The 15,682-nt window shown below is 39.4% G+C and overlaps 1 protein-coding gene across 1 annotated transcript; it reads right to left on the bottom strand.

Annotated features, from left to right (window-relative positions):
* Positions 1-2,912: 2,912 nt before the first annotated feature.
* On the bottom strand, positions 2,913-4,433 carry LOC143849172 (GRAS family transcription factor). Its single transcript, XM_077358222.1, has one exon. The coding sequence runs from the start codon at positions 4,412-4,414 to the stop codon at positions 2,981-2,983; it is 1,434 nt and encodes a 477-aa protein (XP_077214337.1). The 5' UTR covers positions 4,415-4,433; the 3' UTR covers positions 2,913-2,980.
* Positions 4,434-15,682: the final 11,249 nt, after the last annotated feature.

Consider the following 15,682-nt stretch of genomic DNA (forward strand, 5'->3'; position numbering starts at 1 on the left):
TTGACTTTCGTTAAGAATTACATTTTTATAAATAGACATAAAATAGTTGTCAAATTCCCAATTAAATATACATAACTGTCAAATATGATCAAGAAACATAGTAGAATCTATTACCGCACTAATCGAGGGTTGATCCTCTAGTTCAATTGGTTAAGGCTTTGTTCATAGAAAGCTGTGTTGTGACCCCAAACGTCACTGCAAACGAAACATATTACTCAAATAGACAGTTCTATCAAATACTTAGCCTTTAAATAAAAATAATGTTCACTTTAGTAACACCATTTTGTGCAAATATCATTGGAGAAAGTCTCATAAAAGACCTTGTAAGTAAAGATTATTATAAGATAAACACAGCTTAAACTAACATAAGATGATATCACCAAGAAAATAAAAGATTAAGAGAGAAAGAGTGACGACGTCGCAGTTATAAAATGAGTGGATTCCTTTCTAGAAAGAGCTTTATTTAGGCTATAAGCCTTGGAAGTTCCGACCTAATTTTTTGTTAAACTTTGGGATGTTCTATTTTATGTTCCTAATGCGTCAATATCTACTCTTAGGGGCCGTTTGGATATGTGGATTTTAGAATCCGGAATTTCTTCAAAATTGTAGCTAAGAGACAAGAGAAGAAGCGGACCGCCATCGTTTTTTACTCGTTTTTTACTTCTCGCCCTTCTTTCCGTCAGCAAGAGAGTAGCAGATCCTCCCATATTTCCGGATTTTAGAAATCTTAGGATGCAGGAGAGATTTTTAAAACCTGAATTTCACACTTAAAATCCAAGAAACGCTACGAGGACAGCATGCAGCAATTTGATCATGAACCCTCTTTTACACAGTTTTCAAACTAAAAACCTGGATTATAAAATCCGTGTATCCAAACGGCCCCTTAGTCTCTTATAGCATGAGAAACGAAGAGGACTATGATTGGAAACTTCTTGTGCTTTGTTATCCCACTGCACACGTGTCACATGGGAGTGGGGATCACAACCTTCCATTTGTTGGCCACCATGAGACTGTCGAACATACTCTCTCTCTCTCTCTCTCTCTCTCTCTCTCTCTCAATTTAGTTTTAGTCCGCTCCATAATAATAAAACTCAGTGGGTTAACTCGAAACTCATCAACTACCATGGCTTAATGTGTATAAGTTTCGGATGAGCATACAAGGAATATGAATAATAAATTGATGAAATTTACTTATTTCAATAGAATTATTTCAATAGAAGAATCCACGATGTTAAAAGAATTAACCAGACAAATCGCTCCACAAACTAAGAACGGAATCCCTAGGGTCAACACAATCCCCAAGGTTCCATTTGATATTTTGATTGCCACCAAAATCCTGTTTTCCAAAGAAAGGGTTGGAAAATTACGCCACTTCGATCCCCTTTCCCAAACGATGTCTGGTTGTTGTATATCCATTAATTAATATTCCAGTGGCTGTCCTTGTCTGCTTGGAAATTTTCGAATGATAGCCGCTACAAGTTTCCTCTCAAATCAGGAGGAAAGGAAAAGCAAACTGGATTTTTACTGACTTTGTTTTATTTAGAAAGTGACACCATTTAAGCTTTTGGAGTACTTGGTTGTTTCACATGCTATCAGAGCTATTGCACATTGCAGGTCCTAGTTTCAAAACCAAACAACACCTTGATATAAAATATCCACGTGGAGTAAAAGGACATATTTTCTTTCTCAAGTACCGTTTTGTTGCCAATTACTATTCATATGGCAGTCCTTGTCATCTGTAAGCCATTTTTTACTGTTTGATTTCCCTATCAGTCAAGAGAAAAAGGAAAATAAAGATATGAGAAAATGTTTTAGTTTCCATCTACTTTCATATTACTTTCATCCAAACATACCACCAAAAAGTGGGAAGATCAAAGTAAAAGTTAAGACACATTTTCTATTTCCTTGAATTATTTCTTTGCCATTTACTACTGTTCACATGGCAATCCTTTGTCATGTGTAAATTACCTAAATTAAGTTCTTTTGTATTGTTTGAAATTCCTCGACTTTCCTCTTAAACAAGGAGGAATAGTAAAGTAAAGAAATTAGAATATGTATTCATTTCCTTCTACTTCTATATTACATGCATCCAAACGAACCCCAACTTGTGTATACAAATGTTCACTGCTGAGCTGACTCACTGTTTAAACCGAGTTGAGATTCCCGAGTTCTTATCTATGGTTAGCTCACCATCCGACTAAGATCAGATGTTGTTGGGAAGTATGCGTCACTTGATCCTACCGCGTCTAAACATTCCAAAGCAAGTGGCTCCCACTACCAGTCTCCATTTCCATACAACTTATATTTGATCTAGAAAGAAGGTCTAAATAATCTTGGATGAATCTTGCTTCAAGTGAAATGATCAAAACAATCCTATCTTGGGTTAAATTTTCAAAATACTATCTGATAAACTCCAACTGCCGGACACACCAACATTGACTGGAGTCTTTTTTGCATAGCCAATATGGTGTCTAGCCTTGAGTTTCTCTTTTTTTCTTTGTTGTTTGTCTATTGTCTTTCGGTTGTGTTGTATCTCTCAATTGTATTTTGACCATCTCGGTCTTTTCGGTAATATAATGGCTACCATTCAAAAATAAATAAATAAAATGGTGTCACAACCTAGGAAAGGTGGTCAATCAACGTTGGAAAACCAATCTAAAATTTAATGATGAATATTTTGGATCGGTTTTCCAACGGCCGGCATACTATCTTTTGAAGGCCAAATGGAGGAACTCTAGGGATGCCGTTGATTTGAGAATTTAACTTGTAAATAAGGGTATTTTAGTCATTTTAACTTTTTATTGGTATTTTACGAACGCGGCCCTATTTTTAAGTGTTTTCCATTAAATATTTACCACTTTTTGTTGTCCAATCCATTTTTTATTTTCAAATTTCCGATGTCCGCACCCAAATCAACTAGCAAAATATTATTTAAAAAAAAAGAAAAAAACTAGGGTTTTGAATTTAAAAAAAAAAAAACTTAATAGAGAAGGGCATCCTGGGAAGAAGAAGAAGAAGCAGCCCAAACAGAAGCAGAGAGTAACCTCCTCGATTTCCACCCCAGTACAAGCTTATTGTGACCCGCTTCCTCCACCCTGTACCCATCATTGAAAAGCCCCAACAGCAACTTTGCCTGACAATGATTAAAACAACTTATTCTCTCCGGCCAAAAACCAGCCCCACCCATCCATTCCCCCCAAGATAACCCTCCCTCCTCCCCCCGCGCACGATAGCATCTCGCCAGCGACCCTGCTATCCTAGGGCCGAGGAACACCCTTTCAACCAACGCACGTGCTCTACCCTGCATAGGAAACCCAGCCTCCAACGAGTCGTACACGGCCGAGTAATGATAAAGCGAGTCCATAAATCGCCCCACAAACCCACCATCCCCTAAAGTGGGCCCCACCTCTTCCTCAACTAAAGTCACCAATCTAGGGTTCAAAACCCTCGCGCCGGACAAAAAGCTCGCGACTGAGTCCGTCGCACGATATGAAGAGTGTGGTAAGTGTAACATGCAGTTGACCACTAGAGCCTCCCCTTTGACTAATTTTAACGCCGATGGCCGGAAATTCTCGTCGGAATCTAGACGGCACTGGTGGAAAGAGAACGGCTGTCCGATCGACGCCGCGAAAGCCGTCAATCTCCGGCCGGTCTCTTGGACGGTCCCGATCGATTTTCTCCCCTGGGACCCAATTCCACGTGTCACAGCTGTAATCCTTAGATGTGGCACTGTTGGCCCTTTAGACACAAGTGCTTGCATTAGTGAGGCCCACTGGATCCCCTCCATGATATCGTAATCAACGACGTGGATTCGCCGATCGTGGGCCACGGCTTCTAAGATCGCTTGATTAGCAGTAAAGTGACCAAATTTAACATATGGAGACATATCTTGTAACATCTGGAAAGCCGCTAGTACATCATTTTGGTGGTGGGTCTCATTCGAGTGCTTATTATGCATACCGGCGCCATCTAGCAAGCCCTGTAGGGCGTCGCTAAAATAAGCCGCGAGTCGTTCCATGTTGGAGCCATTTGTAGCCGAGACTAACTCCTTGAGCCGAACCAATATCACTCGAGCCAGTTCTCGGCTCTTGTTAGCACCGGTTAAGGCCTCAGCTGCAGCCATCAAAAGGTGCACGAGCCGAAGACCCTTGGAATCATCCTCACCGTCGATCTCATGAGACCCTTTCTCTTCTTCTTCTTCTTCTCCAATCGTGGAATTCGAATTACATGGCTCTTGAATCACATCATTTTCCTTCTCATCGATCATCATGAGCCCGGAAAAATCGACGTCACCGGAAAATGCTTCCCAGTTAACGACCGGAGACCAATCGTCCCATGCCAGTGCCACGTCATCGTCCATGGTAGTCGTGCTTGAGCCTGAGAAATCTAGCTCGAATTCTCCTCTTTCTTCCATTTTTTGCTCTATATTTTTAGGGCGGTTTTGAGGGGGTTTTATAAGAGAGGTTATGGTAGAAAGTGTTGAGAGAAGAGACGGTTTAGTAACTGAGTAAATATAGTTTTATCTTACTTGTTGGGGGAGGGGTGTCGTTATCAAAATGGGAGAAGAGAGCGACTCCTCTGTATTTTTCTTTTTTGTGCTTGTCATGGAAATCATCAAAGAGAAAGCTCAGCTCGAGTTTAATTTTCTTTTCCCACTATGTGTCTTTTAACCATACGGGTGGCCGTTACGATTCGGTTATTGGAAAGGGTTACGGAGGGTTGACCTGGCATTGTGATGAACACGTCAGCTGGCCGGCTGAGTTTTGATAAATCTCGCTTCATTATCCAAGGGCTGGAATTTGGCCACGTAAGCATGTTTCTTTGATCCGGACGGTGCGTTCCCATGTTTGGTGGGTCGTATACTGCTGGAATAAAGTAAAACGAGATTTGGAATGCCGGCCAGATGACGTGTATTATGTGGGTATGTTCACAGATAGGATACCAAGCTACGGTTTATTTTTATCCTTTGATAAGTTGTTCACAGATAGGAGTTTTTATACGATGTAAGCCCTTATAGTCCCCTATTTTTCAAAAATACTGTACGGACCGATCCAAACCGACCATCTGATGGCCATAAGTTGCGCCCAAAAAATCATTTCCACAGGAAGATCCCAAACCTCCAATCTATAATAGAGTATCTACATATTATGGAAACCTCTATAGATAAGAGGGCTAGGATCATCCTACGTAAATGATGATCTGGGCAAAACCTATTTACGTTATGGCCCATTACATGAACAGCTTGGATCATCCTATGATGTGGTCCGTACAGTACTTTGTGAAAAATACGGGATTGGCTTACACCATATAAAATCTCGATAGATAAAATATTAGCAGAACAAAATTGGGATAGCAGAAAAGATAATTTCTAGATAAAGTGATTAACTTATCAAAGCAGGATAGCCAATTCCTGGAACAACTTGTCCAAGGATATCTATCCACGTGGTCACTGTTATGCATCCATGCGGGATAAGATCTATCCAAATTAACACTTTTAAGTAGGGGTGTAAACGAGCCGAGCCGAGCCGAGCTTGGCCAGGCTCGGCTTGGCTCGTTAAGCTCACAAGTGAGGCTCGGCTCGAGCTCGGGTTATATTATTTTCACACCCCTCATCTTCCCTGGACAGCCCTACTAGTGTAATTTGACTACTTTTTTTACACTATGGGGGTGGTCCTAGTAACAAATGGGGTTCCAAAAATGAAGTGACATATTTTGCCCCCCTTTTCACTCCATGGACAACCCTTTTAATGTATATATTAATATATAATATATATATTTAAATATATTAAATTCTTAACGAGCCTTAACGAGCCGAGCCGAGCCTAGCCTGGCCTAACTCGGGCTCGGCTCGTTAAGGATTCGAGCCGAGCTCGAGCGAGCTTCCGAGCCGAGCCAAAATTGACACCCTTACTTTTAAGTGATGGATATATTCGCTTCCCTTTTGTACCCCTGGCAACCCACTCGTAATGTATTTAATATTTATGACTGCTCTTTTTGGTTCTTACACTAGAAGGGGGTTGCCTGGGTAAGAAAAAGGGGGAGAATATATGATTTCCCATTATCTTACTATCCTCATTTTTTAGGCTAAAATTTAATTCTGTGACAAAAATCATATAGATTATGTCTTGTCCAGGAGAAACTATCCCACACTCAACCAATCAGGAATTTATAATACATGCATTCCCTTCTTTTGATAATGACACTCTTTACTTTTTTTACATTCTCTTCTAATTTGCTGTTGATAGCATTTGTGGAACTGTAACAGCCAGTTAGAGAAGTGTAAAATGAGGAAAATGGTATCATTATTAAAATTAATTAGGGACTGAGGACACCATTTCCTTTATTATAATGCTTCTGGATTTTTCTTATTTGTTATTGGCTATTGTCAATTGTCATGGCTAAATAATTAATAAGCTGATGGACCCCACATGTGACAGTGCACGGTGGGTCCATCTTGATCTTCTTCTTCTTCTTTGGACAGAACTTTTAACAGATGAGATGCTTCCTTCACACAAAGCATCAAAACTAAGCTACTAAAAATTTCACTAAATAACAAGGAGAAAGTATATATATATATAGTTGATGAAATTGAAGGAAAGACAATTTCCCAAAGAAGAAATAATATTTTTTTTTCCTTTTTTCCTCTTTCCCATGTCGTTGACACTATTACGGTGCTCGAATGACACGTGTAGAGTTCTAGATTGTTCATCTGGTGGGGTCCATCATAGATAGGCCATAGTGGAAATCACACGGATTTGATATGGTTATTCACCGGCAGTCGTTGGATCAGAATATTAAGATTGACATCCATTTGTGTTATGGTCCAAAGTGGGGGCGTGGGGTTGGGACAGATTTTAAGGCTCTAGCTTGACGAGTGATCGTTTTTTCTAGAGCTTTTGGTGTATTGGTTAGGTACCTAACATTTTAAAGCTTTTGCTGTATCACTGGTTAGGACCTAACAATTCGTGGCCCACCTGTGGTGGGTCCCACAGAGAATAACAGTCCAGATCTTATGCGCAATCCGGATGTGATGGATTAAGTTCACTAATACAGAAAAGTGAATACATATTGCAAAGAATTTATACATACATACATACATTAGAAATGTATAATGCTTGATGCTTGGACAAGTATATGTATGTCCATCTGAACCATCCAAATTATGGGACCCACTTTTGAAGGGGCAATGAGAACCGTCAGCCTAATGTATTTCTATGATCGGATGTTTCTAACCATCCATTTACACAACTAGCAAATGCCCACAAATCAGACGGTTCAGATCAATGTACATGTGATTTGTGAAGAATGAATTTTCAAATCATGTAAAATGGAAAATAATTGAAGGATCAAAACAGTCAAAAAACATGGGAGATTGAGGAGGATTCTAGCTTGATCTGTGCTTTTGTTCTGAAACGTTAAAAAATAAAAATAAAAACACAGGGCTTTGGCCTTTGAGTCCTTTGAAGAGGGGACTGTGGAGCTCTATTTTTAAAAATATTCCATCCACTACCACAAATCAAATGCCAGATTCTTAGCATATGCAAGCCTTTGCTGGTAGAGTGACCAAGAAAAAATATACGTATGAAACATTATTTATTTTGTCACTTAAACAGAAACAAACTCAATATTGAAATCAAACATTTCTAAAGATCTCCCAAATATTCTATAATTTTTTAGCAGATTTATCTTACACTTCCATACAAAAGTCTAATTATGTATTCTCATAAAAAAAAGAAGGGTGCAGCCTCGAAAGAGGGGGTGTACACAAAAATAATTATCCAAGTTTGGATCTATTTGATTTGTGTAGTACACGAAGTGCACATTTTTATCGATAGTACGGTGTATACACCAAATAATTGGTGCTCGCACTCGTGGACAAATCATCTGTCATTAAATTAGACGGCTGTGAGCTGTGGGGCACACTAGCTGGCTTTTGTAGGAAACTCTAATGTAAGGTAGAAAATGGGGAAATATTTTTATTCTAAGGCATTGTTTGGCAACCATGAATTTTTTTTTAGTTTACCAAAGTGATGAGAGACGAGTATGGGGAGTGGGAAAAGGAGAGAATTGGGAAGGCATGAGTGAGGAGAGGGTGCAAAGTAGCTGAAAAAAATGGAAAAGAAAAATTAAACTTTCACAAACTAATATTCCCACAAAAAATCGACCTGAGTTGCACCCCTACCCAGTTAGCCGTATACCGGAAAAGACATTCTCTAGGGATAATTTATTCAAGAAAACTTTTACCCCAGATTCCAAAAACATTTAGGTCAAAAGTTTGGCTGCTGCGAGGAATTGTTTTTCATGATAAATTGGCGTCTCCAAAGGGAGATGAGGGTGACGTCGGCTAAAAATCAGGAAAGAAAATCCCATAAACTATGTCTCCGGCATCGAGAATTTGCAAAAAACAAAACAAAACGGAAAAGGTCGATCGGGTTTCGAGTAGAGTTTTTTGTTTCTAGATTTTTAGCAACCGGGGAAACACAAGTTTCCTGTTTTTATCATCTCCACTTTGAGATGCCGATTTATCATGAAAAACAATTTCTGTCAGCCAAACGTACCCTTAAAGATAAAAGCTTTGGTTTCAGCGAGGAAATTGGTTTTGCACCAGCATCCCTCCTCTTAATAAACTTCTCAACTCGAGTGATTAGAGTTGGCGGACAGTTAAAAGAAGTCTAAACAAAAGGATGGGTGCAAATATAAAAGAAGAGGTGTGAATATCTGATATCTTTAAGAGCTTTAGTTGTTATTTGCTGAAGGAACCCGACACAAGAGAGCACGTCACTAAATTATCAATAAAAATGACGACATGAAGCTCGTTGACAGTACAAAGTCCCAATTCCCTTGGAATTGGCTAGGGGTGCAACTCGGGTCGGGTTCAACCCAAACCCGATGGGTTGAACCCGAATTTGGGTTGGGTCGGGTTAAGTTTTTTTTTTTAAATTGGGTTGAGTTGGGGTGCCGGGCAACCCGACCCAACCCGAAACCCGATTTCCAATTCCGATATGTATAAAATTTTAAAATGTGGTTCCCTAGTGGTTCCGGACTAGAAAATGTGGTTCCCTCGTGGTTCCGGGGTAGAAAATGTGGTTCCCTAGTGGTTCCGGGGTATAAAATGTGGTTCCCTAGTGGTTCCGGCGTATAAAATGTGGTTCCCTAGTGGTTTCAGGGTATAAAATGTGGTTCCCTCGTGGTTCCGAGGTATAAAATGTGGTTCCCTAGTGGTTCCAAGGTAGAAAATGTGGTTCCCTAGTGGTTCTGAGGTATAAAATGTGGTTTCGTAGTGGGGTATAAAATGTGGTTCCGTAGTGGTTCCGGGGTATAAAATGTCGTTCCCTAGTGGTTCCAGGGTAGAAAATGTGGGACCCTAGTGGTTTCGGGGTATAAAATGTGGTTCCCTAGTGGTTCCGGGGTAGAAAATGTGGTTCCCTAGTATTTCCGGGGTATAAAGTGGTTCCGGGGTATAAAATGTGGTTCCGTAGTGGTTCCGGGGTAGATGTGGTTCCCTAGTGGTTCCGGTGTATAAAATGTGGTTCCCTAGTAGTTCCGGGGTAGAAAATGTGGTTCCATGTGGTTCCGTAGTAGAAAATGTGGTTCCCTAGTAGTTCTGGAGTAGAAAATGTGGTTCCCTAGTGGTTCCGAGGTATAAAATGTGGTTCCTTAGTGGTTCGGGGTATAAAATGTGGTTCCATAGTAGTTCCGGGGTAGAAAATGTGATTCCCTAGTGGTTCCGAGGCATAAAATGTGGTTCGGTAGTGGTTCGAGGATATAAAATGTGGTTCCCTAGTGATTCTGAGGTATAATATGTGGTTCCTTAGTGGTTCTGATGTATATAATGGGGTTTTGTAATGGTTCCGGGGTATAAAATGTGGTTCCGTAGTGGTTCCGAGGTATAAAATGTGGTTCTCTAGTGGTTCCGGCGTACAAAATGTGGTTCCTAGTAGTTCTGGGGTAGAAAATGTGGTTCCCTAGTGGTTCTGAGGTATAATATGTGGTTCCTTAGTGGTTCTCATATATAAAATGTGGTTATGTAATGGTTCCGGGGTATAAAATGTGGTTCCGTAGTGGTTCCGATGTATAAAATGTGGTTCTTTAGTGGTTCCAGCATATAAAATGTGGTTCCTAGTGGTTCCGGGGTAGAAAATGTGGTTCTCTAGTGCTTCCGAGGTATAAAATCTGGTTTCGCAGTGGTTCCGGGGTATAAAATGTGGTTCTGTAGTAGTTCCAGGGTATAAAATGTGGTTCCTTAGTGGTTCTGGGGTATGAAATGTGGTTCCCTAGTCGTTCCGAAGTATAAAATGTGGTCCCCTAGTGGTTCTGAGGTATAAAATGTGATTCTCTAATGGTTCCGGGGTATAAAATGTGGTTCCCTAGTGGTTCCAGCGTATAAAATGTGGTTCGGTAACGGTTCCGGGGTATAAAATGTGGTTCCCACACCGGGCCCATACGGGCCGGGTCGACCCGCGGGTCACCCGGATTTTCGCCGTATTTTTTAAGATGTTTTTGGGAAATGTTATCCGCACTACCATATTTTGATGAGGACATTCCTCACTTTATTAAAAGTACGGTATGGCCCGCACCATACGATGATCCAAACCGTCCATTAGATAGGCCACAGCCTAAATAGGTTGTGCCCCAAAAAGCATTTTCATAGGTTGATCCTAACCCTCTGATCAGAATGTTAGAGGGTTGGTCCTAACCCTCCGATCTGGTCCTAACCCTCTATAGATCGGAGGGTTAGGATCAACCTATGGAAATTATTTTTGGGACACAACCTATTTAGATTGTGGTTCATCTAATAGACGCTTTGGATCATCCTATTGGGGGGCCATACCGTACTTTTAATTAAGTGAGGAGTGCCCTCATCAAAATACAGTAGTGTGGATAACATTTCCTTTTTTTTGTATAGGAATTTGCTAGCCACCTTCGCCGAGGCCACTTCTCGGCTTGTGGCGCATCATTTGATGCAAAGATTGGCAGAAGTAATATGGGTGCAAAGGTGGCTAGCAAAAACATAATTGCAAAAAATAGTAATCATTACGGATTTGTGGCTGAAGTGTTAAGTTTTAAATGAAAAATTGCAAAAAAATGGAAGCAAAGTAGTAAAATTACGAAAAAAAATACCAAAAGGATGCACTAACATATGACAATTACCAAACTACAAAGTCCGACTGTCTTCCGTCGGAAGTCCGAACGTTTGTTCGGAAGTCCAACTCGGAAGTCCGAACAAACCTTCGGACTTCCGAATAGAACTAGTATTTTGGTTACGTATACTGGCTTCCATTCGGAAGTCCGAACTGTCAGACTTCCGACGGAAGCCAGTAGAATAGGGATAGTTCCAAAGATTTTTATTTTCAAATTGAGTAATAATTCCAAGGATAATAGGGATATACATTGTGATCTTAGTGTCATGCAGGCAACCATAAATTGAAGCTTGGTTTTGATGTTTTAGAATCCAAAAAATGCAAAGAAAATGGATTTATCTTGAAAATAGGGAAAACAACAAAATTCAATTTTAAGCTCAAAATTCATTTTCTTTACATTTTGTAACACTGCTTCGAAAAGTTTATCATGAATAAACCCTCATGAATACCAAATCATGTTGTAAATGGCAACCTTCAAAACCCTTCCATGGAGTTTTCCACGTTAGAAAAGTCTTGAGGAAGAAGAAGGTGGTAGGTGAGAAGGTAATAAGTACATAGAGATAGGTGCAAAAAAGTGAAGAGAAAAAAGAGGTAGGAGGGGTATATTTGTTCTAAAAGTCATCTTCTCTCACCTGACAACTCATTTTTTATAAATTTCAAATCACTACCCTTAATTCACAATTTAGACTAAACTTTGCCTTTTTTTAATAATTTTCCCAAAGAAAAATTATACTTTCTTAAACTAATATTCCCTAAAAAAATTGACCCAAGGTGCACCCCTACCCAGTTAGCCATATGCCGGAAATGTCATTCTCTAGGAATAATTTTTTCAAGAAAACTTTTACCCCAAATTCCAAAAACATTTAGGACAAGTTTGACTGCCACGAATTGTTTTTCATGATAAATTTGCATCTCCAAATGGAGATATGGTGAAGTTGGCTAAAAATCAGGAAAGAGAATCGCATAGACTATGTCTCAGGTGATAAGAAGTTGCAACAAAAAAAAAAACAGAAAAGGTCAATCGGGTTTGGGGTTTTGGGTAGAGTTTTTTGTTTCATGCGACTTCTTATCGCAGGAGACATAGTTTCTGGAATTTTCTTTCCTGATTTTTAGCCGACTTCACCCTCGTCTCCACTTTGAGATGCCGATTTATCATGAAAAACAATTCCTGGCAGCCAAACGTGCCCTTAAAGATAAAAGCTTTGGTTTCTGCAAGGAAATTGGTTTTGCACCAGCATCCCTCCTCTTATTAAACTTCTCAACTTGAGTGATTCGAGCTAGCTTGAATCACTCAACTTGAGTGAGGAGAGGGCCCATCTTGATCTTCTTCTTCTTCTTTGGACAGAACTTTTAACAGATGAGATGCTTCCCTCCCACAAAGCATCAAAACTAAGCTACTATATTTCACTAAATAAAAAGGAGAAAGTAGATAGTTGGTGAAATTTAGGAACAGACAATTTCCCAAAGAAGAAATAATATTTTTTTTTCCTTTTTTTATCTTTTCCATGTCGTTGACACTATGCCAGTGCTCGAATGACACGTGTAGAGATCTAGATTGTTCATCTGGTGGGGTCCATCATAGATAGGCCATAGTGGAAATCACACGAGGACGAATGATCTATAATAATCTGATCGGAGAGCATTTGAGAACCAGAGATGGAGAGTTTTACCAAGAAAAAAAAAAGATCACTAGAAAACAACTGGGAGTCGTTGGATCAGAGTAATAAGATTGCGCCATTAAGTGATGGATTAAGTTCACTAATACAGAAAAGTGAATACGTGCTTCAAAGAATTTATACATACAAACATACATCCATACATACATTAGAAATGTATAATGCTTGATGCTTGGACAAGTATATGTATGTCAATCTGAACCATCCAAATTGTGGGGCACACTTTAGAAGGGGAAACCAGAACCGTAATCCTGATGTATTTCAATGATAGGATGTTTCTAACCATCCATTTACACGACAAGCAAACGCCCACAAATCAGACGGTTCAGATCAATGTACATGCGATTTGTGCAGAATGAATTTTCAAATCATGTAAAATGGAAAATAATTGAAGGATGAAACCAGTCCAAAAACATGAGTTGCGGAGGATTCTTAGCTTGATCTGCTTTTGTTCTGAAACGTTAAAAAAACAAAAAAAAAACACAGGGCTTTGGCCTTTGAGTTCCTTAATAAAGAGGGGACTGTGGAACTCTATTTTCAAAATATTCCATCTACTACCACGAATCAAATGCCAGATTCTTAGCATATGCAAGCCTTTGAAATCAAAGTCTATATTGAAATCAAACATTTCTAAAGATCTCCCAAATATTCTATAATTTTTTAGAAGATTTATCTTACACTTCCATACAAAAGTCTAATAATATATAGATAGTATACTATACTATTTTCATAAAAAAAATGGTGCAGCCTCGAAAGAGGGGGTGTACACAAAAATAATTATCCAAGTTTGGATCTATTTGATTTGTGTAGTACACGAAGTGCACATTTTTATCGATGGTACGGTGTTTACACCGAATAATTGGTGCTCGCACTCGTGGAGAAATCATCTGTCATTAAATTAGACGGCTGTGAGCTGTGGGACACACTAGCTGGCTTTTGTAGGAAACTCTAACGTAAGGTAGAAAATGGGGAAATATTTTTATTGTGAGGCAATGTTTGGCAACCATGAATTTTTTTTTTTTTAGTTTACCAAGTGATGAGAGACGAGTATGGGGAGTGGGAAAAGGAGAGAATTGGGAAGGCATGAGTGAGGAGAGGGTGCAAAGTAGCTGAAAAAATGGAAAAGAAAAATTATACTTTCATAAACTAATATTCCCACAAAAAATCGACCCGAGTTGCACCCCTACCCAGTTAGCCATATACCGGAAAAGACATTCTCTAGAGATAATTTATTCAAGAAAACTTTTACCCAAGATTCCAAAAACATTTAGGTCAAAAGTTTGGCTGCGATGAATTGTTTTTCATGATAAATTGGCGTCTCCAAAGGGAGATGAGGGTGACGTCGGCTAAAAATCAGGAAAGAAAATCCCATAAACTATGTCTCCGGCATCGAGAATTTGCAAAAAAAAAAAAAAAACAAAACGGAAAAGGTAGATCGGGTTTTGAGTAGAGTTTTTTGTTTCTAGATTTTTAGTAACCGCGGAGACACAAGTTTCCTGTCTTTATCATCTCCACTTTGAGATGCCAATTTATCATGAAAAACAACTTCTGTCAGCCAAACGTACCCTTAAAGATAAAAGCTTTGGTTTCAGCAAGGAAATTGGTTTTGCACCAGCATCCCTCCTCTTAATAAACTTCTCGACTCGAGTGATTAGAGTTGGCGGACAGTTAAAAGAAGTCTAAACAAAAGCAAGGGTGCAAATATAAAAGAAGAGGTGTGAATATCTGATATCTTTAAGAGCTTTAGTTGTTATTTGCTGAAGGAACTCGACACAAGAGAGCACTTCACTAAATTATCAATAGAAATGACGACATGAAGCTCTTTGACAGTACAAAGTCCCACTTCCCTGGGAATTGGCTAGGGGTGCAACTCGGGTCGGGTTCAACCCGAACCCGATGGGTTGAACCCGAATTTGGGTTGGGTCGGGTTAAGTTTTTTTTTTTTAATCGGGTTGGGAAAAATCAACCTGAATTGAAAATCGGGTTGGGTCGGGTTGGGGTGTCGGGCAACCCGACCCAACCCGAAACCTGATTTCCAATTCTGATATGTATAAAATTTTCAAACGGTAGTGAATATTCCAATTTCCGGATTTTCTTCCATCTTTCCTATAACTATTTTCTAATTTCTATCTTTCCTGTATTTTACTATTTTCTAATTACCTAAAAATAAAATATATATGTATAAAAGGTTAAAAGAACCCTAACCCTAAGAACCAAAAACAAATGATATCTAGTGCTAGTTTGACTTCTAATATATAAATATTGCAGTTTGGAAGAACTACTTTTCATTGGTGCATGTTATCCCAAAGGTTCCCAACTACAGTATTGTAATGTTCTGCTAAATCAACCGAACACATTTCCCATTGAAGCTAGAAATGTGCTTAAATTTCAACATAAATTTATCCTTCAGTTACAAAGAGTTTTTATATGGTAGATGCCTGTGTAGGAATATGAGCAAAACAAAAAACAGTGGGCCGTTCTCACAAAAATAACTATGTGCTTTCTCTGTTTGTAAAAACATGTGCATGATGAGCGGGTCACCCCGACCCAACCCAACCCAACCCAAATTGGAAATCGGGTTGGGTCGGGTTGGAAAAATGGGTTCCTCGGGTTGGCCTCAACGCGACCCAACCCGACCTAAGTTGCACTCCTAGAATTGGCTAACAGATAGTGAGAGTTCTTTATGATAACCGCAATGACATTATTTTGAGAGAAATGCAAGTGAATTTGGCAGAAAGCCGGTGTCCGTCTTATTATTTAATTCATCTGACGTGGCAGTTCTCTCCTTCAAAAGTTAGCAGCGAAGTGACTTATCAAGAAATTGTCTTTTAGAGTTTAATCCCAAGCAACGTGGAATATTCATAG

Source organism: Tasmannia lanceolata, unplaced genomic scaffold (genome assembly GCF_043159265.1).
Source record: "Tasmannia lanceolata isolate RefF3 unplaced genomic scaffold, GAP_Taslan_0.1 ptg000016l, whole genome shotgun sequence".
Taxonomy (NCBI): domain Eukaryota; kingdom Viridiplantae; phylum Streptophyta; class Magnoliopsida; order Canellales; family Winteraceae; genus Tasmannia; species Tasmannia lanceolata.

Bases quoted from the DNA above. Each gene is read 5' to 3' on its own strand.
- LOC143849172 (XM_077358222.1), bottom strand. From the start codon at position 4,414: ATGGAAGAAAGAGGAGAATTCGAGCTAGATTTCTCAGGCTCAAGCACG.